Source organism: Indicator indicator, chromosome 2, assembly GCF_027791375.1.
Source record: "Indicator indicator isolate 239-I01 chromosome 2, UM_Iind_1.1, whole genome shotgun sequence".
Classification (NCBI taxonomy): domain Eukaryota; kingdom Metazoa; phylum Chordata; class Aves; order Piciformes; family Indicatoridae; genus Indicator; species Indicator indicator.
The window spans coordinates 30037687-30064412 of NC_072011.1; the positions used below are offsets into that span (position 1 = coordinate 30037687).

The 26726-nt window shown below is 38.2% G+C and overlaps 1 protein-coding gene across 1 annotated transcript in view; it reads right to left on the reverse strand.

Annotated features, from left to right (window-relative positions):
- GALNT2 (polypeptide N-acetylgalactosaminyltransferase 2) overlaps positions 1–26726 on the reverse strand; it is a 95421-nt gene that overhangs the window by 24178 nt on the left and 44517 nt on the right. The window contains exons 2-7 of the mRNA XM_054394560.1: positions 16181–16271; positions 11687–11840; positions 6423–6521; positions 5759–5826; positions 4756–4821; positions 2602–2723 (exon numbers count right to left, since the gene is read on the reverse strand). Of these exons, the coding sequence (XP_054250535.1) occupies positions 2602–2723; positions 4756–4821; positions 5759–5826; positions 6423–6521; positions 11687–11840; positions 16181–16271 (600 nt within the window). The remainder of the gene's footprint in view (positions 1–2601; positions 2724–4755; positions 4822–5758; positions 5827–6422; positions 6522–11686; positions 11841–16180; positions 16272–26726) is intronic.

Genomic DNA, 26726 nt, shown 5'->3' on the forward strand with positions numbered 1-26726 from the left:
AACTTATTAAAAAAAAAAAAACTTCCTAAAAATGATGTTAAGTGAGGTATCATAAGAATGGAACAAAGAGATTAGATACTGGAAATGGAAAAATCCAAGTAGATAAACGCAGTGCATGAAATGCTAGCAGTTACCAATGTTTTCAAGGTTGTATACACTTTTTTACTATGTTGACATTTTTTGGGGAATCAAAGGGTTAAGCTTCACTGGCTCCCTGTTTAATCTTCCTGAACCCAATGCACACACAAAAATCTAGAAGACAAATTATACCCTTAGGGAATCAGACAGAAAACCACTCTCCGGGAGGGAGTACAGAGTGAGAAAATATCCCAGATTCAGGCTTCACAGGTTTCTGTATATGTTCTGAAGTCTCAAATGTTCACCTTGTATGTTGCTTCTACTTTAAGCCTTTGCTCAAACTGCTGAAGAAAAACCCCTAGCAATGTCAGGCTCCTCTAGGAATGTTAAGCAAGCCTGGCTAATAGACAAGGTTACTCAAGCCAGGAAATTCATCTCAAAGAAAACCATGTGATGGATCATCCTTCAACTGAAGGGAAGAGCATGATGCCTCAAGTGCTCCTAACTCGAGCAAGATGTCAAAAGACACAGCTTTGTAAAGTGGTTACACCACAACAGTATTGTAGAATGGACTTAGTTCAGACTGTTTCTTGGAAGCTATGGGTTTTTATATTTAACACACACAGCTAATCCCCTAAAACTCCAACAGAATTAAATGTCAAGTGGGCAATTCAGGAAGAAAACGAAAAAAAAGAAAAAAAATCCACACTTTCCACCACACGTAGAACAGATGCAGCAGCAGCACATCAGAAAATACTGCATTAATGCACAGTAGCCTTGACCTGAAAAAGTTACCTTTGAGGTCAGAGCAGATCAGAGTTCTCATCTATTGGTCTTTTTGTCACTGAGACCACCAAGAAAACGCCTCCAATTAACATATGATCTGCACTGTGAGCAAAATCCATTCAAAGTAACAAAGACCTATCACACACCATTCACTGTGTACACTATCCAGTGTAAACACACGGATAGTAAACACTATCCACACCTTAATTATTTGAAGAAGCAGAAAGCTTAGAAGCTGCTCTGTGAAGCCTAACCCTGTTGGGCTAGGAATCATACCAGCTGAAAGCAAACTGGAATTCCACAACAATTATTTAAAGGTCCATCAAGTTTCTAAGAATGGAAAACTCTATTCATATAGCTGAAAACTATACAATGGCACACATGATTAGTGTGGAGCAGGTAACAATTGTGAGGAGCAAGTTTTGCGGCTCTAATAATTTGTGTGCTGCTATGAACTAAACTAAAAGGGTTTTGTTGGCCAAACTACCATTTCTTTTCTGATTCCTTGAACAGGTAGATACATCAAACCACTTGCAGTAAGTCTTAAAAATAGTTCCCACATTATAGAATCCATTAATGCTTTAGCTGCAAGCATTATTCACTTCCTTCTGAGATGTATTTAACACCTTCAAGTTTATTTTCCCAGTTAATAATTACAGAGAAATTCCCCTAACCCTTCTGAGGCTACAAAACTTTACATGGGTACAAAACCAGAAGGAAGTGCTGTATTACTCACTGCTCAAGGCTCTAGGTACTTCAATAGTTTGAGCTATTGACTAGAGTTACTTATACTTCAAAGCAGGATTTTAACTGCTGATAGGTCTTAAGGAGCTTAGCATATTTCTGCAATATACATCATAGAACCAAACAGAATAAGGAAAAATCAGTCATCAACTGATAGCATCTCCCCTGGCATATTGAGTATATGGGATTTACTTCCTTTTTATTCTTCCTTCTTCCCTTTTTGGGGTGAAATGGGAAAGGAAGTGTAGAGAGGATAAGCAAACAACCAGGCATTAACAAGACAGGGTACCTTAGCGAAACCATCTTGACCAGCAGCACTTCAAAAGAAAGCCTTTACTGGAAGAGAAGTTTATCAGAACAGGAACATAATTAGGAAAGAAGAAAAGCCCTGATGTCTTGAGTGTTCCCCAGTGCTTTTTGGGATCACATCTGATCAGCTTTTTGATCCAAATGAGTTTGTCCTGAGCAAGTTAACAAGTACAACCAACCCCAGGAGAAAATAATATACTTTCATTCTCAATCCTCTCAAACAAAGCATCATTTTCATAGAAGCTGAGAATCCACAGTCCCTACTAATTTCCATGAGAATATTGGTTTCACACCTCAATCTCTCTCCTGTTACCCAACTGAATGTTAATGAGGCATAAACACTCACATAAACTAAATTACATTGAGATGATATTGGTTGAGGAGAACTATACTTTGCTCTAAAGATTTTCAGTACTTACTGAGGAGGTCCCTAAAGAATGAAAGAAGCTTATATTTGAATTGCTTGTAGAGATAATAACAAATATTCACATTTCATGTTCCTGTGTTCAGAGATTAAATGAACAAAAAGTGGGGTTTAATCACAGAACACTCCAATCATCTCCATCATCTCACTTCAGAGAAAAAGCTTCCTTAGAAAAATGCATAAAATTAATGTAGTATAAACCAGATGACTTTTAAAAGCCACTTATTCAGGAAATTACTTTAAAAGAACTCTTTACTAACCTCAGCTACTCTTTCCAAAAGTGGTTCCAGCCAGTGTTCATTACACTCACAGTGACTGTCCAGGAAGGTCAGCACTTTTGCTTGTGCTGCATCTGCCCCTCTGACACGGGAACGCATCAAGCCTGAGAAGTAAAGACGAAGTTTTAAATTCATACTGAGGAAAACAATCAACAGTAGCAAGAAACTACCACACTGAGTTAGTCATAAATTACTCTCAGACAGGACAAACACACAAGTTTTGTTATCAAATGAGATGCTAGTTAACAATTCAGTGAAATGACTTTACAATAAATGGCCCCCAAGCTTCCAACCTACTGCACCCTAGCCTACCGGTTTCGATCCAATTTAAGCAGAAGAATTAAAGTAACTTAGTATTAAAGTGATACACAAGAACAGCTGGGTCTGCTCTACAGTAAATGATAATCATACTGATAAATATTACTCAAGATAAGACTTGAAAAGAAGTATCTTTCCTACAGTTCTAGGACCATCACTAACTTACCTTCCTCATCTTTGTGCTGCACCCCCACATCCTATTTCTCACTATTGTCTGTCCATTCTTCTATAAACTTCTTCCAGAAATGACCCTGCTTCAGCAACCCACAGCCTTCCCACCACCTCCTTCCACTGTCTTTCTCCTGTGTTTCTTATGGCTCTCATTTTGATTGTTCTTCTTTGGGTTTTTTTTTTTTTTAATCGTTTGTTTTAAAAAATCTTCCCTTCTAAGACTTCTTTTGGAAGAAAACTTCTGGTAAACCCAAATGGTTCTTCTTTTCTCCTCAATTACACAGATCCCCTCAGTAATCCGACCTGTTGTTTCTTTCCTCACTTCTTTCTCTTTTAACACTTATTCATTGGATGACCTCACATTTTTTAAATCCCTTGCTACATTTACATATATACCCCAGAACATCCCACCATTTATACAGAAAATAGCAAGCTTCCTCTCATTCCTTTGCAAGTGTGCTCTCTACTTTTCTTCATTACTATTCGAAATTCATTGATCTTTGTCACTCAAGAGCAAAGTCAAGTAATTTTTCACCCCTTTTCTTTTCCTACGTTGTTTGCCACCAAGTGTCTTAAACTAGGACTCTGTAACAAGTGATTCAAGTGATTTAAAGAGAACTTCTCAATTACACTCACAACACTACTGTCTCCATCCTTAAGTACTGTACTGATCAGAGAAATGGTATTGACTTCCTCAGAACCTTGCAACCATACCAAAGTATAAGAGGCCTGCTTTCCTAAAAGCTTTGGTTCACAAAGTATATCCCAAACAAAATTCTAAATACTAAGAGCCCATGAATTTGCAATAAATAATTTTGGGATAACACCGGTTTTGTGCATGTCATTTCCAGTTTCTGACAATTTAATGATTTTAACTCCTCTCCAGGGCAGGCTGTCAGCCTAGAAAATGCAGTGCCTACAAAAATAAACAAGCACATATCTGCTAACTCAGTCAGCTATTTCAACCATCAATCCCAGTTATTATTTCAAACAACTGCAGAACAGCAGTTGCCTGTTATCTAAAATTCCAAGCTCCATAGCCAGGAAGCTGCGAACTAAAGGGCTCAGTGACAGGGCACCATAATTTACAAAGCAACAGAGGAAAACAAAAATGTAACACAAATCTGTTACATGGCACACTTGCTTCAGCCAAACTACAATAAATACTTCCAGGGCTCCTGGCTGCTAAAACCCTCTCCAGTCTGCCTAACAAACTGTTTGCCAGGCCGTCTATCAACTGGATCCTTAAAATCATCTCTAGTAAGGGAACCAGCAATAAAGAGAGCCATTTTTAAGCGGTATCATTTCATACATTCATACAGTTTACAAGTGAGATCTCATGTACAATGGGAGCATCTTAACTGAGAACTCAGTGAATTAAGAGAAAGGAAAGGTTGACGGTCAGTGGCAATTTCTCAAGTCAGTAAAAGCTAACAACGAGCAACTGAATACACAATTATATGAAAATAGTCAGAATTCATGCTTTTATTGCACAAACGCATTTGTTTTTATTCCTTCCATTATAAGTTGATTTATAAAGTAAAAATCCCCCTTCTGACGCAGAAAGCATAGCAAAATGTTCCTTGATGAAGATTAACAGATAAGGAAGCCTAGAGCATGTATTTTCCCTCCTGGGATTAAGCCTACCTTCTCGGTGATCATTTCGAAGAACCCGCACTTTTTCAATTTTTCCCAAAAGAGCACCATCCTCAGCTAAAAAAAAAAACAAACAAAAAATCCAATGATGAGAAAGTTTGATATCCAACACTACATATCATAAAGAGAGGTTGTCTTCAAAGAAAACCAAAAATTTTGTAGTGAAAACATTTATGGTCACAAATAGAAAAGAGATATGCTTAAAAAAAAACCCCAACAATCTACTTGTCTCTGAAGAAACAAAGAAGAGCTGCCAGGCTAAGAAATTGCTACCTTCACCATTTAAAGCTAATTTAGTTTGCACTTTTGAAACTTTCTTATTTAATTTATATCCTACCTGCCTAATTCAGACATTTACTACATTGCATTAAAAACAAATTTAAATAAACTGTTTACTTCACATATAGGAAATTTCACTTTTTAACCTACATTAAGGCTTAAACCTACCCTCAACTAGCTGTAAACTAACAATGCAAATATAGACCTTAATTTCCTTTTAGAAATGTTACTCAGAGACAATGCAAATATAGACCTTAATTTCCTTTTAGAAATGTTACTCAGAGGTCCATTTCAATGGTTCGAGTTTTTATCGTGTATCATATAGCTGCCTTATAACTTCAAAATCATTGACTTACTTTAGAATCAGTAGGATTTTTTTCAAGAGACTGATGGAGATCAGCATTGACTTTGCTATAAAACTATTTTGTGTAAGTGCCATGGAGTTTATTTTTAAATCAGATAGCATACTATGTAAAGGCTGCTTTCAATTATACACTGCTCCTTCAGCTAACAGGACATAATAAAGTCTGCCTGAAGCATTTAACAAAACACTTCCGATTTCCACAATGGAAGATACAAAATAATTGAAAACTAGCTTTGGATTAGTCTCTGCAAATTCCTGTCCATGTGACCTATTCTTAACCAAGTCACCTACTAACGTCTACAGAAAGTCTTATCAGAATAAACAAAGTTAAAACCCTGTAAAACTACTTACGATCGTTACTGTAGTCATCCACCAGTATGATTTCCTTAATAAGATGTGATGGGCTTTTTTTAAGGACACTGAAACAGATCCAAAAAAAAAAGAGGAGTACTCAATACTAAGCAGTCTTAGTTTTCCATAATAATTTCATAAAAGCAGTTATGTTGTTAATCCACAACAGAACTTAGCTGGGGATCCTATTTTCAACTTATTCTTATAGAAACTTATTTAATGTATTCTTACAGAAAGCGTTTGTGAAAAGGGGCACATATATTATAATTCCCCCCTAAAATTCCAGCCTCTGGAAATGATTGGGTATTATACTACTTGTAACAGTGAAGTTTTGCAGATGGTTTTGCAGGGGATATGTGACTTAAAACTAACTTTCCTGAGTCTTTCTTGAAACTAGTTAAATAGCCAAACTCCAAATATCTAGTAATCGGTTCCACACTTTCATGCATTTGTAGTTAATGAGAGTTATTCTGTTTAATGCCACTATTTCAGAACATAAGAACTGGAGGCACGAATGAAATTAAGACTCATCTTTCCCCCTGCAAATGGTTCAGAAAAGCATAATGGATTGTTATTTCCCTTCCTTTTCATAAGCTATTACCTGACTGAAGTGATTGGCCTGGGGGGGGAAGGAAGCAGAAAAATCAAGGTCTCTCAGGTATACCTGATAACAGTTCGAAGCAAAGCAGATCTTGCTTCATTATGAAAGGTGATCACCACGCTAGTGGCTGGCAGATCTATCCGCCACTGTTTCCGTTGACATCTGGAAGACACAATACCCTGACATTTAAACACGGTTATTTACATCCCAGAATTAGCAGAAGCAGTTACCTGTTAAACTCATGTGCACTCTGTATCTACCCAGGAAGATTGAAGTATCTTGTTTGCAGCTGAAATTATGATCAGCTCCTCTTCTGCCACTTCTTTAGTTGCCTTAATACATAACAGACTAAGAGTCAGATATAGGCAGGTTCAGAAAAGCTACTGAATCCATCACTGCAGTTATGTCATAAATACCTTTCATGCAACAGAGTATGAAACCAGACTGCCTATTTTCAATGAAAATGCCTGTGCTCACAGGCTGCTACATATCTCTTCTTCATAATGCAATGTGTCCACTTCTTCTATTTTTAAAGCTACTTTAGTACCCTGGTATTCCTCATACATACAGTTTCTCATTTAGAACAGAAAAATGTTTGTAAGGATTGTAATATTTGTAATTTGAAAAGCAAAGAGAACTGTGACAACCTTGAGCCAACTAATTAGAATCTCATCCCAGCCATACTGATAATGAAATATTTCATCTGTGTCAACTGATTTTTCATTACCTCCAGAAGCCTGAAATTAATACATTAAACAAAAAGAAGCAAATCACAACATACTTCCTGCAGGACTACATAAATTTAAGCTGTTTAAATCCATGGAAAATAAACCCTAAAACCACACTACTCTCCTCTTATTAATCACTAGCAGTACTAGAAACACTGTATATTTAGTTTGTGCTGAAAGCGTTACATACATGAGTGATGTATTTATTCACATATTCTGTCTTTAATACTAGTTTTAACAGGCTTAATTGTCTTCAGGGAAGATAAACTCAGCCAGCACACAACTGTTACAAAATCAGCAAATAATTTTGTACCCTGTGTAGCATTAATCAAACTAGCTTGTAAGAGAGGCAAGTTACATTGCTATCTAAACATCTAAAATCAGGCCTCTGCCTGTATAAAAAGCATCTCCAATTGTGATTGAATGTCTGTGACATGCATCATACACTACACAACCTTCAACTCCTTGGAATCAGAATAAGTAGCAATGTGCTTCTTGCTCCTCTACAAAATTCCAAGGACCTGCAGCATTTTCAATATATTCACAATATCACCCACACGAGTGCTTGCTGTGACATAAAACATTGTGTCGTGGTATCCTCAGCATGTTCTGAAGAAACCCATGCTAGTCCTACAGTTGATGGGTCAGATTAGCAAGGTCTTGTCTAGCTGCTGTTCTCAAATGGTGGGAGCACAAGATTGTTCCATCACTAACATGCGGTGTTGAAGCAATAAATCACAAACTGGCATGCGTTCCTGAGAAGCAAAGAACTAAGACCTCTCTGTTGTGAGCTTCTGGCAATTCATTTAGGCAATTACAAGACATCCAGCTATTACACACCAAAGTCAATGGTGTCAAAAGAGGCAATTTTTTCTTCTTTCAAACTGCCCACAGAGAATATGCCTACTACTGCACCTGCATTTATCACAAGAACTTGCATTAGAGTAATTTTTTTGAAGCCACTTTTTGCACAGAGATTAGACTTTCTTTCCTCAAGGGACAGCAATTAATTTAACATGTAGGATGAGAAAATACATTTGGATAAAAAAGAACTGCAAACCTTGATCTAGACCTTCACTGTTCAGCACAGGTCACTAAAATTAGTTAAAACATGAAAAGTACATTCTTTCCTTTCCCCCAGATATTTCAGTCACCTGACTAGTTCATACCACTAAAATCTTCTGAAACCTCTGTGAGTTGTTAAACCATTTTTTGACAGGAATATCTAATTTAACACCAATGCAAGAACATTCACCTCAAAAGATAACAGGTATGAAAGAGACAGGAAAGTTTGTTTCTTCTTCACTGAAGAATAAAACTTAAGCATGAGGTCAGAAGCTTCTAACAGTTGTCAAATCAGATATGTATCATGAAACTAAAAATGGTTTAGTTCAGCTAAAGTACTTCCCAGTAATTCTCAAGCATCATGACAACACATCATGTAAGAGATGTGGTCAGAAGCCTTTGGTCCAAAGTAAGCATGGTGGACACTCGTCTGCCAAAACCAGAGTATTTCACTCTTCATCCCACTCACAGGAGGCCAGCTCCAGAAGCTTTCTATTACAACTGTGACACTCACTCCAAAATTTACCATTGTAGGAATAGCTCTATATTGCACATCACAAGAAGACTGCAACAGAAGGAAACCCAAAGCTGTTGGAAGTGGCAGTTGTGAGCATCAGCTGGAGTGAGAATCTGCGTTCCTGCTCACATTCCCTCTTCTCTGTTTACTTTCTTACATTGCATCTTCCTATTTCTTGCTTCTCCTTTTTGCTTAAAATAAAGGCAAGCAGCCATAAACAAGTTAATTAAAGTATTTTCCAGTACTGCCGGGAAGCTTTCACAAAATGCAAGTAGAAAACTTGGCTCTTAACTAGCAAAAGTTTGTCCAAAGCAGAAAAGACTGAACAATGTAGTATAAAAAGAGATGCATAATTACACACACCTGCTTCCCAACAGCCTAGACAATTTTAACAATTAAAGCCAAACAACCCCTTAAACACACCATGACAATTAATAAAAAGTGGCTTAAGCAGAAACAGGTATTTCCTCATCCAAGTTTCTTTTTTTAAAAAGATTTTAGCAGCTCCGTAAGAGATCTTAATCTTAACCCAGTTTCCAATGTTACTGAAAATAACCTGTTTCCAAGTGCCATGTGCTGTAAGGTATTCTTCTTCCTATGGGTACTGCTCTTGTACTTTCTATTGGACAGTTCCCAGACAAATATTTCATGTAAGTTTTTCAGCTTCTGTAGTGAATGGCCTTGCCAAAGCAGAAAAAAACCTTGCAACACAGCAGGCAAAGCAAGAAGGACAACTTGCTGGAATGATTACTTCAGTTTGGGGTTGTTGGGTTTTTTAGGTTGAGTTTGTTTGTTTGTTTTAAGATGACCATTTACAGACTGATGGGCCCTTTAATCTGCTCCATGGCAAAGTCTAAGTAATTATCACAACTGTGGCGGTTGAAAAATTCCCCCAATGTTAAATTTGCCAGACCAGCTCAGGTGGAAGCAAATGAAAGCTGTATTTACAAGCAGAACTACAATCTACAATGGAATGCAATTCATTTGTAGAGATATACAACATTTACAGTATTTACAGGTATTTACAATTAATAAACAGCACAGAAACACCCCTGGCCAAAGACCAGGGGAGTTGCAACAGCTTCTTCCCCCTCTGCTCGTCTCCCTACCCCCTACATACAAGAGGGACAAGAGAAAATAGCAGAGAAGTTGTTGTTAATACCAGTCCCAACAAAGCAGTGCAGCCAAGGTCAGTAGTAAAGCCAGGAGAAGCATCAGCCAGAGCCAAAGAAGCAAAAAGAGAGACAGATTTTTTTTTTGCACAACTAGTTTAAGTCCATTATCTTTCCAATGGGATTGTTTAGAATTGTCTTTTTTTTTTTTTTTTTTTTTTTTTTTTTACACCCAATAGTGATTTATTTACATTCTACCACTTTCTGTTCAAGATCTGTAAAAAATTTTTAAAGGTATAGTCTAAAACTACCACAACAACACAGATACAGCTTTTCCCCAGAAACACCTCTTCCTCTTTCTACATTGCAGGCTTCTTTTCCAGCTCCATGCAGAGAAAAAAAACTCAGGCAGGACAGCATACAATCACAACACTGACAGTTAACACAAACATAGGCACTGCAATATGTCTGTCATCTCTCTTAAAGTTCTTCTTGATGGAGAGCATTTGTTGTAACCTTCAGAGGTTATTAAATATCCAGAATTAAAAAAAAAATTCATAATATCTGCATCACAGAAGCTTCTAGAAGTTGGTAGCTGTGATAAGTTCTCATTGGAAAAGAATATCTGATCTACAAATTTAGACTGCATTTCTTCTGAAAGACAGTATACGTAATGAAGAAAATTTAAAAGTCATTTTACACTCCTCAGTATGCCATGGGCATCATGCCTTTCACTGTTTTCATGGCAACAAGCAAAGCACCAGATTCTTCCTACTTTCACATTCAATTAATGGCTTTATCTAAAAATCATCTACTTAAAAGGAAGCTAAAAAAAAGGTATTATACAACTGACTTAAAAATAACACAGTAAACATGTGAGTTTTTACACAAATATCCTGCACTACACCATTTCTGTTTAAAGGGCTTTATGAAGAGAAAAACAGGCACCTTCCTTTTATCTCTGCCACTGGAGTTTGCTCCAGTTTCTTCTACCTACAATGCTGTGAATGTACTTTCAACCTAACTGCAGAATTAGTTAAGGAAGTAAACCATACACAGTTGATTAATTTAATGCTTTGAGAATAAGTCTGCGTAGTTTTTAAAACCAAGTTCAAGCTGCATTTGTTACTTTTAAGTTTGAAGTCCTAAATGAGCAACTGTTGTTTTAATATGAATCAAGTCTGCTTAAAACCAGACTAATGTAAATCACTCAAGCCCTTTTTTAAACGAAAGTCTTCTCTACCCACAAGCAAATAATACTTATTTTTCCGTATTCCAAAGTGTACTATTTCCTGAATCTGCACAAGCAACCTAACATAAAAGTTTTTAAGCATCTGAAATGTAATTCTATCCTTTGTTCACTTGGGTGTGCATGTGATTTCTTTAGGTCTGGAGGTGACAATCATCACACACTTAGAAAAAACAGTATTTTTGAATATTGCTATTCAAAAATATGCTCAGTTGCTATTTGTAGCAACTGAGATCCAAAGGGGTCCCTGGAAATCCTTTCATCAAACTCCCTACTACAGTAGGCAGTACATCAGGCTTTGAGTATCCCTAACTAAGCCTGGGGACTTTGCACACTCTCTCTGGGTAACCTGTTCCACTGTTTGATCATCCTCACAGTGAATCTTAAAAATGTGGAAATGAAGAAAAACCATCAGATAAACAGGAAAAAAGAGATTGAAATGCAGCACCAGTTTCAATATAGAACACACACTGATGGAAGTCATGGAAACAGAAAATCCTGAATAAGACTCATTGTTCCTTTAACTCTCACATCACAGTTTAGCATTCCCATCATTTCAAAAGCTGGAGAGCTCTTGTTTAGAAAACACTTCTGGCTGCTCAAGAAATCATAAAAAAAGTTAATCTAAGTCAAACATGGCTCAGTTTAGCACTTACTGATCATGCCTAGTGTCAGGAATGCTTCTGTCCATTCGCAGTTTGTCGCTTTCTACCTGATTGAATTTGTTGCGGGCATATGGATCCTGGCCAGATCGCACCATGGTAGCGCCAACATAAGCATCTTGATCGAAGTCCTGCCACCGAACTTTTCCTACAACAGGAAACCAGGAAAGCATGCAATTTCAAGAACAGCATTCAACAATCCCACCATAACTGACTACATAGCTTTGTTTTGTTGTGGGGTCTGGGGTTTTTTTTTGAGGGGCAGTTCTTGTTTTGTTTTTTGTCTTGCAACTAAGTGATTAAATCTCAACAGTTTTGTTAACAGTGTAACATCAGTAACTTTTGCATACTAAATTCCTCTAGAACATCCTGTGAATTAATAAGAAAAAATTAAACAATTCTAGTGATCTCAGTTTACACAAGTGATCACCAGGCCATGCTTCACACCTTGTCCATTTTGTTTGGGTTTTTTGATGGTTTGATTTTTTCTTTTTAACCCAAATAACCATCATTTCTATGTACAAAAAAAAACCTCTACATATTAGCAGGCATTAATGTAGCAGATGATCTGGGTATAAAGTTATCCAAGTAACATTTATTTTGTAAGATGCAGTCCAGACTTCAAAGACATTACAACACTGTCAGCTATAATCAAAGCATTTGAGAAACAGACTTTCAGAGGTACAAGACAGTATTATTCTTCCCCTGTACTCAGCACTGGTCAGGCCACACCTTGAGTACTGTGTCCAATTCTGGGCTCCTCAATTCAAGAGAGATGTTGAGGTACTGGAAAGTGTCCAGAGAAGGGCAATGAAGCTGGTGAGTGGTCTGGAACACAAACCCTATGAGGAGAGGCTGAGGGAGCTGGGGGTGTTTAGCCTGGAGAAGAGGAGGCTCAGGGGAGATCTCATTGCTGTCTACAACTACCTGAGGGGAGGTTGTAGCCGGGTGGGGGTTGGTCTCTTCTCCCAGGCAACCAGCAGCAGAACGAAGGGACAGAGTCTCAAGTTGTGCCAGGGGAGGTATAGGCTGGATATTAGGAGGAAGTTCCTCACAGAGAGAGTGATTGCCCATTGGAATGGGCTGCCCAGGGAGGTGGTGGAGTCGCTGACCCTGGAGATGTTCAAGAGAAGACTGGATGAGGCACTTAGTGCCATGGTCTAGTTGATTGGATAGGGCTGGGTGATAGGTTGCACTGGATGATCTTGGAGGTTTCTTCCAACCTGGCTGATTCTATGATTCTATGATTTACTCCTCCAATTGCCTTCCATCCACTCGAAGGGCAGCCAAAACACAACAGGTCATGAAGGCATCACATCAGTGGTAGGGGTAATGTCGTAACAAGCATTCTTCTTGAACAGGTTTGTTCTTTATGAGCTACAACATGCAACATGGGCTGTCCACATGGTTACAAGTGCTAACAGCTCCAATTAACTGCTGAAAAATGAAGGACAGATCCAAAGCTAAATACAGTGTCCAGCCTTACCTTTGCTGACAGGCTTGTCTGACAATTTATGAATTAAATTTTGAAGTTAGAGTGGCTTAATAAAACCTTTTTGAATAATAAGCACTGTTCCTGTGGTACACAAATATGAACAAGTTTGATTTAATTTCTCTTGTAAGTTTCAATTACTTTGCCAGGTAGAACGAGTATCAGAAAACATAGCTGCATTGTTCCAAACTTAATTTAAGCAAGCTCCAATTCAAGTAAATCTGTGTTTACATGTGCTGAGACCTAACAGGGCAATAAATTAATCTTTTAAACTCAACAGTAAATAAAATGCAGAGTCTGCTATCAGAGACTAGTAGAAAAACAAACTAACAAAACCAAACAAAACATCAAACAAAACCCAAGCAACTAAAAATATACCAAAATTTTAAAAATCACTGTATCAGCTATAAATCTAGAACCAGGATATGCTGCAATACTAAAACTTGGTTTTGACAAGAAGTGCTTAGCTTGTCAGGCTTGGAAGAGCCTCTAAAATAAGTAGAAACAACATGATACCTGGTGAAGTTCCTTCTTTTTGTCCCAGGTATTTCCCAACTCTCAAGTCTTGGAGAATACAACCAACAAAAACAGTGGAATTCACTGCTATTATTTTTAATAAGCTAATTAATTTTAAATAGTTAGCACTTTTTTTTTTCTTCTCTTTCTGTAGTAAGCAGCTGTATTTTTAAAATAGTCCTACTTTGGTACATTTCATTCCATTCCAGTTTCCATCCAAGTAGAGCTTGACATATAGTCCAGAAAGTAATTTTGAGAAGAAAGCAAATGCCACTTTATAGGGCTACATTTACTGAAACACAGTGACAGCCACAGAATGTAAGAACAAGTACATTTGGCTTGCCAGGAAGGAGGCAAAGCCTGGCTCTGGCTCCAGCAAAAGGCCCTGTCAATCCTGTGCAATACGAATTAGATCTATTAGGGAAGAGTCAAGATAACAGTAAGAGCAGCTTGAAGTGAGATAGAAGAGAAATAATAGCGTAGCAGATAAATCTGCACATAACCAAGCAGCATGCAACAAAAGAATAGATAGATAAAAACATCCTTTAAACAGCTTTCACTCTCTCACTGACTCAATACAGCTTAAAAGCAGTAGGATATTTGGTATAAATTATTTATTTTTACTTACAGCCATTAAGAGATTCCAGATCTTTGTTAACTAAAATAAAGAGCTGTTTGCAACTCCTGTCATTACGGGACTGGTTATGTAGTTTTGCTTTAGTTATTCATTTATACAATTCAAGGCTGGTCTTCTAACTACAGAAATTATCACTATTTTCTTTTAAAACCAAAAACCACACAAACAGCCAAACTTTTGCATCATGTAAGTCACCAAATAACAAAGGACTGATACACTCTGGTGTATAGAAGGCAAAAAAGCTTAATTTAATCCTTATATGAAGCCATTTTAAAGATCAAGAAAATAATTCATTAATTCTGAGAAGTTCTGAAAGATATGATTCTGTAACACTGAAACCTAAACTACAAGTCTCCTAACCTCAATGGAAAAGCAAGAGAGCTTTGAACCAAAGCCCTCTGAAAATTTGTTTTAAAACAGCACAAAGAAACTGCAAGTACAAATTCCAATCTTCATTGCCATAAGGATTCAAACTTTGCCTACATGAATGGAAAAAAAATCAAAATAGTGATGAGTGCATAATTCCCTTTGATGTTTCACTCAAGACTCTTTGCAGTAACGATTCACCTGCCTGTTAAATCAGGTTGTAAGAGATTACTAATCACCAAATAAATGAAAAAAAGCTCTGACCTGCTCTACTTTCCACTTAATTATATTTCTAGCTCCAACCGTTCCAGCTTCCAATATCTCTCCCTTTCAACTTAACAACGCTTCCCACTCCTTTTAATACTCAGATAGCTACATAGGGCCACTGGGAAATGAAGGTCTTAGAGGAAATACATAGGGTTTGGACCAGAATACATGAACATTCGAAAAGGGGAAATAGGAAGAGTAGCTGGAAGGTGCAAAATTGGCTGATCTGTATAATCCTGGTAACAACATATACAGAGAGTCCTGGTAATGAGGGAAAAAAAAAAAAATAGTTGACAAGATGTGCCAGAAACCAAGTTAAAGCTCTTCAACTTAAAGATTTATTTCCAAATGTATACGCACAGTAAAAGTTTTGTCAAAAACCCATGCATACAAAACCAGAGACTTGTTTCCCCTCTCTGGAAAGCAGCTAAAACAAGGTAGGCCAAAGGCTACACACACACACAAAAAAAAAAAAACCATGAGTATCAGACAGCTTATACTGTACCAGGAGCCTAAAATTATAAAACAAAAAGTGTACCTCACACATAATTGGGGCTAGAAGCTTCCAGCTGCTTAAAGGAAAGTTTGCCTTAGTTAGCCCTTTCTGCAAGTCCTCAAGTATTTCAAATGTTTGGCTAAGACAGATTTATAAGCCAAACATTAAGATTATACCAAGAGGGTGAAATGCATTGTGAAGGTATCTTACACTTATCAATACAGTGTAAAATATTCAAACCCATTTTACTATTTCTGTATTCCTTGAGCTATATTAAGTTAAATCTCATTGATGTGAAACAAGCAGGAAAAGAAGTTTATGGAAGCAGTCACATGAAATGAGTCCTTAATTTTCCTAGCTCATCCTCAAGACATGAGGTCATTTCACTCAAAAATCATGGTGCTCTGCTACTTGCCAGCATCTTGCCTGTTGCCTGCCAGTATTATCTGTCAAGAGAAATGGACTGCTTTTGTACCAAGACTTTTACAGCACCTCAAACCTGATGTAGGACAATACAAATGGACAAGCAGAGAGTCACTTTCCCTATGGTTTAAAACCCAAAGGAACAGCAAAGCAGTTAAGATTCAAGGAGGCTGAAGCTTTAAGAATAGAGAAATACATACCTCTAAAACAGTCCTACCACTTCCAAAGAATTATTAGAATCAGAACAACTGCTGTGTTTTATACATTCAAAGATAAATGTTACTGAAATACCTGGAGGTAGAGTCTCCACACTTTGTGATTTGTCCTCCCCATCACTGCCATGCACGTCTTTTCTTTTGGGGTCAATATCATTTGGGTCCTCCTGAAAAAAGTACATAATATTTAAATTCATTTCCTTAGCCAATTTATTTTTGTGCTTTCAAAGTAAAGAGCAATAAACTAAGTTCTGCAGATTTTAAACTTGCTAAGTGGTTCAAGAGAGTTAACTCTGGGTTTTAAGAGATATGATGATGTTTCTTGGGAAACAAACAAAAGAACAAAAATTTAAGATGGGATTTAGCATTCAAATTATGCAGCAGTTCTTATTTGTAAAAAAGAAAGCTATTTAAGAAGGAAATGTACTAGGAAAGATGGAAGAATTTTGTCTGTTTGTTTTCCCCTGATAATACTCAAATGAGCAAAGCAGGCAAAAATACTACACAAAATCTCAAAAAAGCCCTACTCTAAGAAGAATTAAGTTATCTGAAAAGGAAAAGCCAAATTATCTAGCAGTTATATCCAGAGTGGCAGCTTTCATATTGGGGAAAAAAAGTTCCTATTTTCATGTGTTCATTTCAGGGGAGCTTTTCCTGGGCTTCACAAACAACTCTCCCAGATTTATGAATCCAGTAGTATTGATAATATCCATTTAGAGAGTGGTGGGGAGGAAGTAATTTCATCTCTCCAGTCCTCTAATTTCCAACATTTATTCTGGATCCATAAATCTCTGTTGAAGAAAACTTCAACAGAAAACGAAACAAACAACACATTCTTGTATGCTCATTACCACAAAAATACAAGATGTTAAGCTGAATTATCCCACTATGCATTTGGAAGAAGCAGAGAAGAGGGTAAGTTATTGTTTTTCTCAAAAAAAGATAATCAGTGACTGTATGCCACTTGCAGACTACATTTAGACAACTTATTTAAGTGGCTTCAGCTTCTGCTGTTCTTGCTTACGTGCCAAAAGAAACTGTTTCCTTTTCTATAGCTGCACTGAAGAGGTCCTAATTATATTATCAGTTTTATTTGCACAATCCTGTTAAAGACAACACCTGTACTACATCATGTAAGAAGTTACAATACCATGCTTATACTAATCAGTAAGTGCACCTAAAAATATTACCAGGCACCAAAGTCAAGCAGTGCACAACAGTCTGCATCTCTTCTAGGAATCTTATCAGTCTTCAGAAAGGGTGATGATGTACAAACCTCAGTGTAAATTGTGTCTGCCATCCCAGCTCCCAAGCCATGGCTGGGAACTCTTTGGTTAGAACAGTAAGTAGTTGGAACAGGCCCAACATTGGGGAACATAAAATGAAATGCTACACATGGAAATGTATGTTTTCCATAGCATCATGCCACAAGGATGCCAGAGAGAAGGCATTTATCCAGGTTTCACTGAGTTGGTCCATCCTTTGGGATGCTGGGCCTAGTGAAGGTCAATAACTTTGCTTAAATATAGATTTAAAACAACAAAAACAAACACCCACACTGCCAAATCAAACAATCCATTTTGAGAAAATGATCATGTTGTCGAGGGAAATTATCTGCCACTGTGCACTCAGTCCCACCAGCACATTGAAACAGAAGCCTTCCATGGTTTCTGAAAGCTGTATTGCACTGGTTATTTGGGTTTGTGCACTGTTTTAAAGATAGCAACAGTCTGGAAATCCTTAATAAGTGCAAGTATCAACTGTAGGTGGAAGAAAAATCCTTCCAATATAAATGTCAAGATTTGCATAATTCCACGAATCACTCCAACATTCCAGATTACTGTAATGAGTCTAAAAAAAAACCCTTATGTAAATTGAAAAATAAATGCAAAACATCTATTCAGCAATAGAAGAAATCACAAGAATTTCTCCTGCAACTAAAAACTACTGGGTGCTTTCTCATTTTCTCCCTTCCATGTCTTTAAGGGAAAATTCTGCCTTTCTATCAATCCTGCTAGCTGAAGGGTATGTCCCATTATAATTATTCAATCAAATTGTTTCACTTTAGGGTTTGTTGTCACATTTCAGATTTTTTAAATAACAAACTACCAAAGGCTAAGTTAGATTTAGAGATCTTACAGCTAAATGCCATTTTGCATTATTATAAATTTCAAGCATTCTAGGAAACTCCTCAGATCCAGCCTTCAGATATTTTGAGGTGAGCCCAGCTGCTAGGATGAAACTTCCCGCTGGATTTTCAACTTGCCTTTGAGGACTCCCTACAAAACAGCATAGTGATGGGAAAGTGTGGGACACTAACCTTTGTGCCCCAGATTAGGGCTTTGCAGTATTTCCAAAAGAATTCTTTAGTTATTTTTAGAATAGACTGCTCAGCTAAACCTTAAGCACAAACTTCCACCCAATAAAGCATTTGGAAAGTGCATGGGGGAAACCAAAGGCTTTTAGGGACAATGTATCATACCCTTTAGAAAAAAAAATGAATTCACAGAAGGAGAAGAAAGCAGACATTAAAAGCATAGACATGAACACATTCAGTTTCTTCACATCTGACTGTAAATTGCGTCAGCATCTCAATCTGATGCAATACAAGAATGAATCATGTCAAATGACATTCCTATGTTGTCATCGTCACAGGACAAAGTTGCTTTTTCAGCTTGCTTGGAGTAAAACAAAATCCCAGCTTCTAATGTGACCTTACAAAGCTGCTTGCACTTGATGAGTAATCTTGGTAGATGGTAACAATGCCTAGACTGACAAAAGTCATTCATACAAAAAGCTAAGCTTAAGGCAGGATTGAAAGCAACTGAAACCATTTAAGAAGAGGCACATCTCTTTAATCATGAGAGCACATGAGGGAGATTCAATGAATAGAAATAAAAAAAAAGTCTAATGCCTTTTTCTACATTAATACTATTAGCACTTAATGCTTTAAAATACTGTTTTCCTGACATACAAAAAAAATTACCATACCAAGCTACAACCAAAATAGGCAAATGTTGTAAATACACCTCAAAAAGTATTTTGAGCTTCTTAAAACATGAAAAAGCAGCTGGCCAGCTAGCAGAGACACTAACCAAACACTACCTGCACATGGAACACCACTGGATTAACACAGGTGTGGTCATTATTCATGCAGTTCACAGAATCACAATGTTACATGTTGGAAGGGACCTCCAGAGACTGAGTCCAACCCACCTGCCAAAAGCAGGGTCACTTAGGGTAGCCCACACAGGAATGTACCCAGATGGGTTTGAAAGCCTCCAGAGAAATATTCCACAACCTCTCTCGGCAGCCTATTCCAGTGCTCCATCACCCTCACTGTAAAGAAGCTTCTCCTTATGTTGAGGTGAAACCTGCTATGTTCAAGTTTGTATCCATTGTTCCTTGTATTACTAGCACGCACCACCAAAAAGAGATTGGCCTCCTCCACTTGACCCATACCCCTCAGATATTTATAGACATTGATCTGATCCCATCTCAGTCTTCTCAAGACTAAACAGCCCCGGGGCTCTCAGTCTCTCTTCATAGGGGAAATGCTCAAGTCCCCTAATCATCCTCATGGCTCTCTCTTGTACTCTATCAGAACCCTGTCTCTCTTGAATTAGGGAGCCCAACACTGGATGCAGTATTCCAGGTGTGGTCTCACCAAGGCAGGGTAGAGGAGGAGAAGAACCTCCCTAGACCAGTTATGTTCTCAGACCAGGTCACATAGTGCAACATCAAAATAAGTATGTCAGTGATGCAGGTATTTGGCACATCTTAATTTTACACAACATGTCACTGCTTCCCATTAATTCCTGATTCAGTACCAGACGACACGCAAAGAAACAAAATAGCAACCTTTCAACTACATTCAGTGGGAAATCTTACAACAGTATTTTAGTAGTACCAATTGAAGTTATATTAGTAGTACTAAAAAAACCCCTAAATTAAATGTAGCTTAAAAATCAGTTATTTAATTACCTCCAAAACTCAGAAGTTAAGATAATGTACATTTACTTATCAATGTGTTAAAATATTCTCTGCAAATCATAACCACAATTCATTATGGTTAAATTGAATAAACTGAGGGGGGAAGGGGTTAGGCTGACTAATCACTGAAGTACAGCAACCTACTCTTACACCATATGGTAAACTTTCTATGTCTCAGAAAGTTCACAAACCTTACTATCACCACTTATTTTCCTGTCCAACTCACCTACTGCATTAAGACTACTCTGTAGCTTGAATCTGAGAAAGACAAAGATGCAATATGAAACTCCAGTTTCAAGAAGTAGACAAAAAAAAAAAGATTGCTTCATGAAATGATTAGTCACACATTTGCAGCTGCTGTGGTGCAGGCGAAGGGAAAATAAAGGAGTGTAAATGCAAAGCAAGATCTCAACATTTTTAGAGCATTCCTACACATCTACAGCAAGATATAATCATATTCAACAAGAAATTTAAGACTAGAAAGCTGTAATTATACACATACATACATTAGTAGATAACCTACCTTACCATTACTTAGATCTTCCAGGTCACTTATCCTTATGGTTTTACTATATTTGTTTGCATTGAACACTATATTTCTTACAAGCTTTGCAACACAATTAGCATTTTGTTAGTCAGTAGTTCACTTGGCACAAAAAAAACCCCAACCCAAACAAACAAAGAAAAAAGCAAAACAAACAAAAAAACCCAAAACAACCAACTAAAACCCCCACATATTGCTCCCATATAAAGAAACAAAACAAAGAAACAGCATCAACCCTAAAAGACCAACACTTGAAACTGCTGTTATTCCTGTTTCTGTCTTTCACTGTATTTTTTTAATTAGTGTTTTAAGTTTGATGGATTTGACATTTAACTGCTGCACATTAGATCTCATCCTAGCAGAGATTTCTGTCCTACACTGGCTTCCCATTAACAAGTGAACAACTTACCACTAATTAAGTTTTCACACACCTTGCAAATGGCAAGTCAACACAGATGTCAGCAAAGCTCTCATGGTTGAAAACAACTTAAGTGCGAGCTGAGTATGCCTCCATACTAGCCCTTCCTCTGACAGACAAGCCAGATGCTGAGCAACACGCTACATTTGGGCCAGGAGATGGCTCAGAACCATGACAGAACCACATGCTATCTGCACAGCTGTTCGCTGTTTCTTCTGTGGAAACAGCAGCAAGCAACATGAAAACACCTCGCAGGCTAACACACAGTGCTTTCAGGGGCTAAAGCCATCCACTTTTCCTGCATACACATCAAACCAGATGCTTTGCTCATCACCATGTACCCACACAACTTTTCAAAAAAGTTCACACAGAATACAAAGTGGGGAATTATACAGAAGAAAAAAGTTCTGCTTGCCTTGGTAGCATTCACTCAGATAATTGAGAAATGTGGCTTCATGGTTCAAAATACATGCAAGAGCTTAATATCTGGTTTGGTACAAGCTTTTAAGATGTTGGCCAGGGGCCAGATGCAAACAGATTTTCTTCGACTGACGATTTTCTAAGAGGAACTGAATATTGGCAGCATCTTCAAAGAGCACCATTTCATCCATCTGGCCTAATATGACGCTTTGCTGCATCATGCAGTACAGATCAGTCAAATCAGTTGATTTTGGAAGGGAGGCTCTCGCTGCAGACTCCTCTCAGCACTCTGTATATTTCTGTTCTGATCACGTACTTGGGGCCATATTCACAGAAGTACTTTGATGTTATATAGAGAAGCACTTGGCAATGCAAGAATTTAATGCCTGTTACAATTCAGATGTCTACACCAGGCATGAAGGCTCCTTACAGCACTTAGGTATTTACGAAAACACCTTGAAGTCAAGCAGAGTCAGAGAGATACCTATGCCACAGACCCAGCCACAGCCCAATCTTCTGTGCTGCTGCTGGCACTTTATTTCTGTCTTTCCCCCCCTCAATTTACTTTATCTTTTAATTAGATATAATTTTAGATGGTCTCTGATGTGCCCGTTTCTCCTAACCCAGGAGGACCCTTCAGCACAGGAGAGAGTCCAGCATCCAATACTCATGTGATGCCTTCCAAGAGGTCTTCAGAAATATGACTTGAAGTCTCTCTTGCTGTAATAAATGAATCCAGCTTTTCTGCATGTCAGGTGAGCACTCTAGCAGTTTAATGTAATTACATTACAGGGCAGCCATGTCTTCCCTTGTCAGCAAAGTGTTTTGTATGAAACTGAGATAAAGCATGCTCTGCAAATGCCTGGAACACTGCTTCTTACAGGCAAGATGAGCAGGAAATATCCCATAAACAAAATTACTTCCTCTAATTGCCAACTTAGTTATTAGCATTATTAAAATTGGTATGTCCAAGTACACCAAGAAGCAAAGCACAAATAAACAGAAAACACACTGGAAATATATACACTTTGTAATGTTAGATTGCCACTGTTGGACACTCTGTTTGAAGTTATTACAGCAAAGATGATTTAATTTTTTCTTATTATTCCTTTAGTCAGTTAATTGCTGCCAAAGGAAGGTTCCTTTCATATGTTTGAATATTCAAAAACAAAAGCAACTTCATTTAAGACTTCTAGGCATAATAAACTTGCTCAATTGACAAGAGTCAAAAAGCAACAGAAAACTCCTGGTAGGGCTATTCAGGCTGAGAGCTGAGGTAAACCGTTAAATATGAAGATTTACATTTCAGTATATTTTAGGAAAAAAATTAAAATTTGAAGATAACCTAAAAGGAGCAGAATGACATCCCCTAAATCCCCACATTGGTTTAATATACACTGGATTAATTGATTACCTCACAAATGCTATGCAGTTTTAGACTATATGTTTTATCGTAAAATACCGAAATGCTTTTGACATTGTACAAGGTGATCTTAAGCATAAAAAACCCACAACACTCTCACAGCTCCATGAGAATTCAAGTATCCAGCTCCAGGTGCCCTCTAACAAATCATGTTCCCACTTGCCTACAGATTTCATACAGTCTACTAAGTGTCTAAATTAAGCGTTCAGCGTCATCAACTCCCAAGTAAGCAGAAAACAAAATGTTATTTACCTCAGAAAATTTGCAAGCTAGTATACCACCAGAAAGAGGAAACAAAAACCCCACAAAGCTGACAAACCCAAAACAATACACTTTTTTCTTCAGCTGTACCATGAAAAAAATACTGTCGGAGCTGAAGTGGTCGTCAGACAGAGAGAACCATCAAAAGAATGCAGTAATACACACCCCTGCCCAGATAAAGCCACAAGCTTCTAACCCAAGCTTAAAGAAGCCCCACTAACCACGATGTTAGCAACCAAGAGCCACGAGGATGATTAGGGGACATGAGCATCTCCCCTATGAAGAGAGACTGAGATCCCTGGGGCTATTTAGTCTTGAGAAGAGAAGATTGAGAGGGGATCTGATCAGTATCTATAAATATCTGAGGGATGGGTGTCAAGTGGAGGGGGCCAGGCTCTTTTCAGTGGTTCACAGTAATAAGACAAGGAACCATGGGTTCAAACTTGAGCATAGAAGATTTCACCTCAACATGAGGAGAAACTTCTTTACAGTGAGGGTGAGAGAGCACTGGAACAGGCTCCCCAGAGGTGTTGTGGAGTCTCCTTCTCTGCAGACTTTCAAAACCCACCTGGATGCATTCCTGTGTGGACTACCCTAAGTGATCGTGCTCTGGCAGGGGGGTTGGACCTGATGGTCTCTTGAGGTCCCTTCCAACCTCTGATATACTGTGAGACTGCCATTGCCTCTCTCCACCCAGGCCTATGTTTCTGCCTTTTATGCCCAAAGCCTGACAGAACTTCTTTTCACTGGGTAACTATGTGCTGGCTTCATTTGCCCTATTGGCCTGATTGAATCACAGGCAAGATATATATACAAGCTGATTTCTAGTCACCCTTGCCTTGCTTGAACCTGCATTACCTTGCTTGAAGCTGCCTCAAGTTGCCCAGACCAGAGCCTGGGACAAAGCCGCGAGCCTACTCACTGCAAGCTAGAGAAGCCACAAGCTTAAGAGCTGGAGTCAAGCCTGTTTCCCCTTGCAACTAGAATTTTGCCGTGCCTCAGCATACCCAGGACAAAGCAAGAGCCCGTCGCAGTAAAAGCGTCATACAGTCCGCCGTCCTGCTGAAGCCAGACCAGCCCCGAGACTGCACGGCATTCCTGCCGGCAACCTGCCGTGCCTGGTGCAGGACAGCGCCCCAAAGGCCTCAACAGCTAATACACAGCAGCAGCACATCCCACTTGGGTGGAATCAGCTGTGAGTAATTAATTCATTGCCTCTTTGGCTTAACAGTTCTTGTCAAGTCTGCTCCCACTGTGGTTGAGCATCATTTAGCTCCCAGGGATTCTCTCTTTCTGTTAATTCCTCTTCCCAGTTTGCTTAAATTGTTAAAAATTGTTATATTGCCTAAATATTGTATGCTCCCACTGTAAATATATATTATAACCACACATCAAACCTATTTGATACATTTTGGCAATTTTTTCATATTAAAGAAAATTTATTAATATTTTTATTGATATCCACATTTGCCATATCTTAATTAATTATTCAATAAATTTCCTTAACAAGCAAAAACACCGTGGAGGAGCATTAAAAGCCTTAGGGGTTTTTTTTGTTGATTTGGGTTTTTTTTTGTTTTTTCCTTTTTGCTTTTTTCCTGTATGGTTATTAATTTCTTATGATTCATGAAGCTGCCTAAATGTATCATGTCTCCAAAACAACCTCACTCGTCTGCACTGCCTGCCACAGACTATGGAAATAAAATATCACAAAGCATCTGCAGAGAATATTTAAATTCAGGATAACGTCTATCACTCAGTTTTAGTTCTCAAAAAGACAGATTGACAGAGAAAAAGGTGTCTTTCAATAGCTAATTAATAGGGGGTTTGAAATAATGTTTAAAACACCCTTCTATTCTGAAATTATCAGGGCAGACAGTTCCACAACTTACACAGTAAGTGCACACTCAGCAGCACTGGTGTTTATGTTGCTCTTTTAGTTGTGCTAGATTGAGGGGAGGGGGAAAAATCCAAATCCTCAGAAGAAGCTGAGTGATCTGATCTGCTAATCTACATATGCAAGGAAAAAACTTGAACAGTGAAAAAGAATCAGGAAGATGTCACAAATCTTCACAGTGTGCAACCTTAAAAAAGCATCTTATTGGTGTGTCCACCTCCAAGAAGCACTGTCATTGGGTTTTGAAGCACAGCACCAGCAGCATTTATTTTAGTGTGCCTATCTCATACCCACAACTTTTCCCATGCTGTTTAACATTTGCAAGGAATATTTCTAAATTTTGTGTTTTAATTGGTCAGTTTCTGGAATAGGACAGAATAGAAAAAGTGGCAACAGCTTCCAAAAGAGCAGGGCGTGGCTTGATGAACTTGATGAAGTGTTTCTTTCAAAAGTCCACAGCTCTTGTTTGCGAATGATTGTGCATATTCATTTTCTTCCTTAAGTGCTTTCCCAGATGTGGAATCTGAACATTCAAGTATCTTAATAGAAGCACACATACTCCAGTTCAGATCCAACAAATACAGTGGGAGTGCCAGTCATTTAAAAAATTAATAAGATTAGACTAAACCCCTGTTTAACAGCAGATGTTAAGGTCATCAAGTCCAACTATTAACCTAGTACTGCCAAGTTCACCACTAAACTATGCCCAGAGCCAGGGCACCACATCTAAACATCTTTTAAATACCTACAGGGATGGTGACTCCACCACTTCAGTGGGCAGCCCATTCCAATGCTTGATACCCCGTTGGTGAAGAAATTTTTCCTAATACCCTATATCTAAACCTCCTCTGAAAATCTAAGACCACCTCCTCCAGCCTCCTTTTCTCCAAGCACAGCCCCAGTTCCCTTAATCACTCCTCGCATGACCTGTGCTCTAGACCCTTCACCAACTTTGCTGCCCTTCTTTGGACATGCTCCAGCACCTCAATGTCCTTGCAGTGACAGGCCCAAAAGGGAACACAGTATTTGAGGTGCAGCCTTACCAGTGCTAAGTAGATGGAACATGGAAAAACAGTTCCAACAGAGCAGCTAGTCCAGTAAGTGCAGGAAACTAAATAGGCAATATCATCTTAAAACTGCTCCAAGCATTTTGCAAAGCAAGCATGTAGCTGGTGCTGCTTAACTTGACTAGTCACCCGCTTTAAAGGCCAGCTACTGCTGAAAGGGGCTATTCACACTTCACCACTGGACTATCTCCAGTTCTCCCCTTACAGACACTGGTGTGGCATATCAGGTGATCAAACCCATTCAGCTGACTTGCTGCGTGGGTGTATTATTTCACTGGTTGTGGTCTTTTAAAAAGAACAAGATCAACCACTGAATTATCTGAGGTAAATATTTGATGCAAGGGAAGCAGCAATCAGGGTAGTAGGGAGGAAAAGGGCTGAAAAGGGTGTTCCCATTACAAGCAAAGGATAGAAAGTTCAACTACAACATTAAACCACCCATCACTCAAACCCACTACATGTATTTCTGCTTGAAAGAAGGCAATTACTTCAGCGAATGCTCAGGCATGATTTAATGCCATCTCCTGTTAATTCTACAGTATTAGAAGTGTCTGATGAATTAGCCTGCATTTCTAAGTGCTGTCCCTTACCCTCTTTAA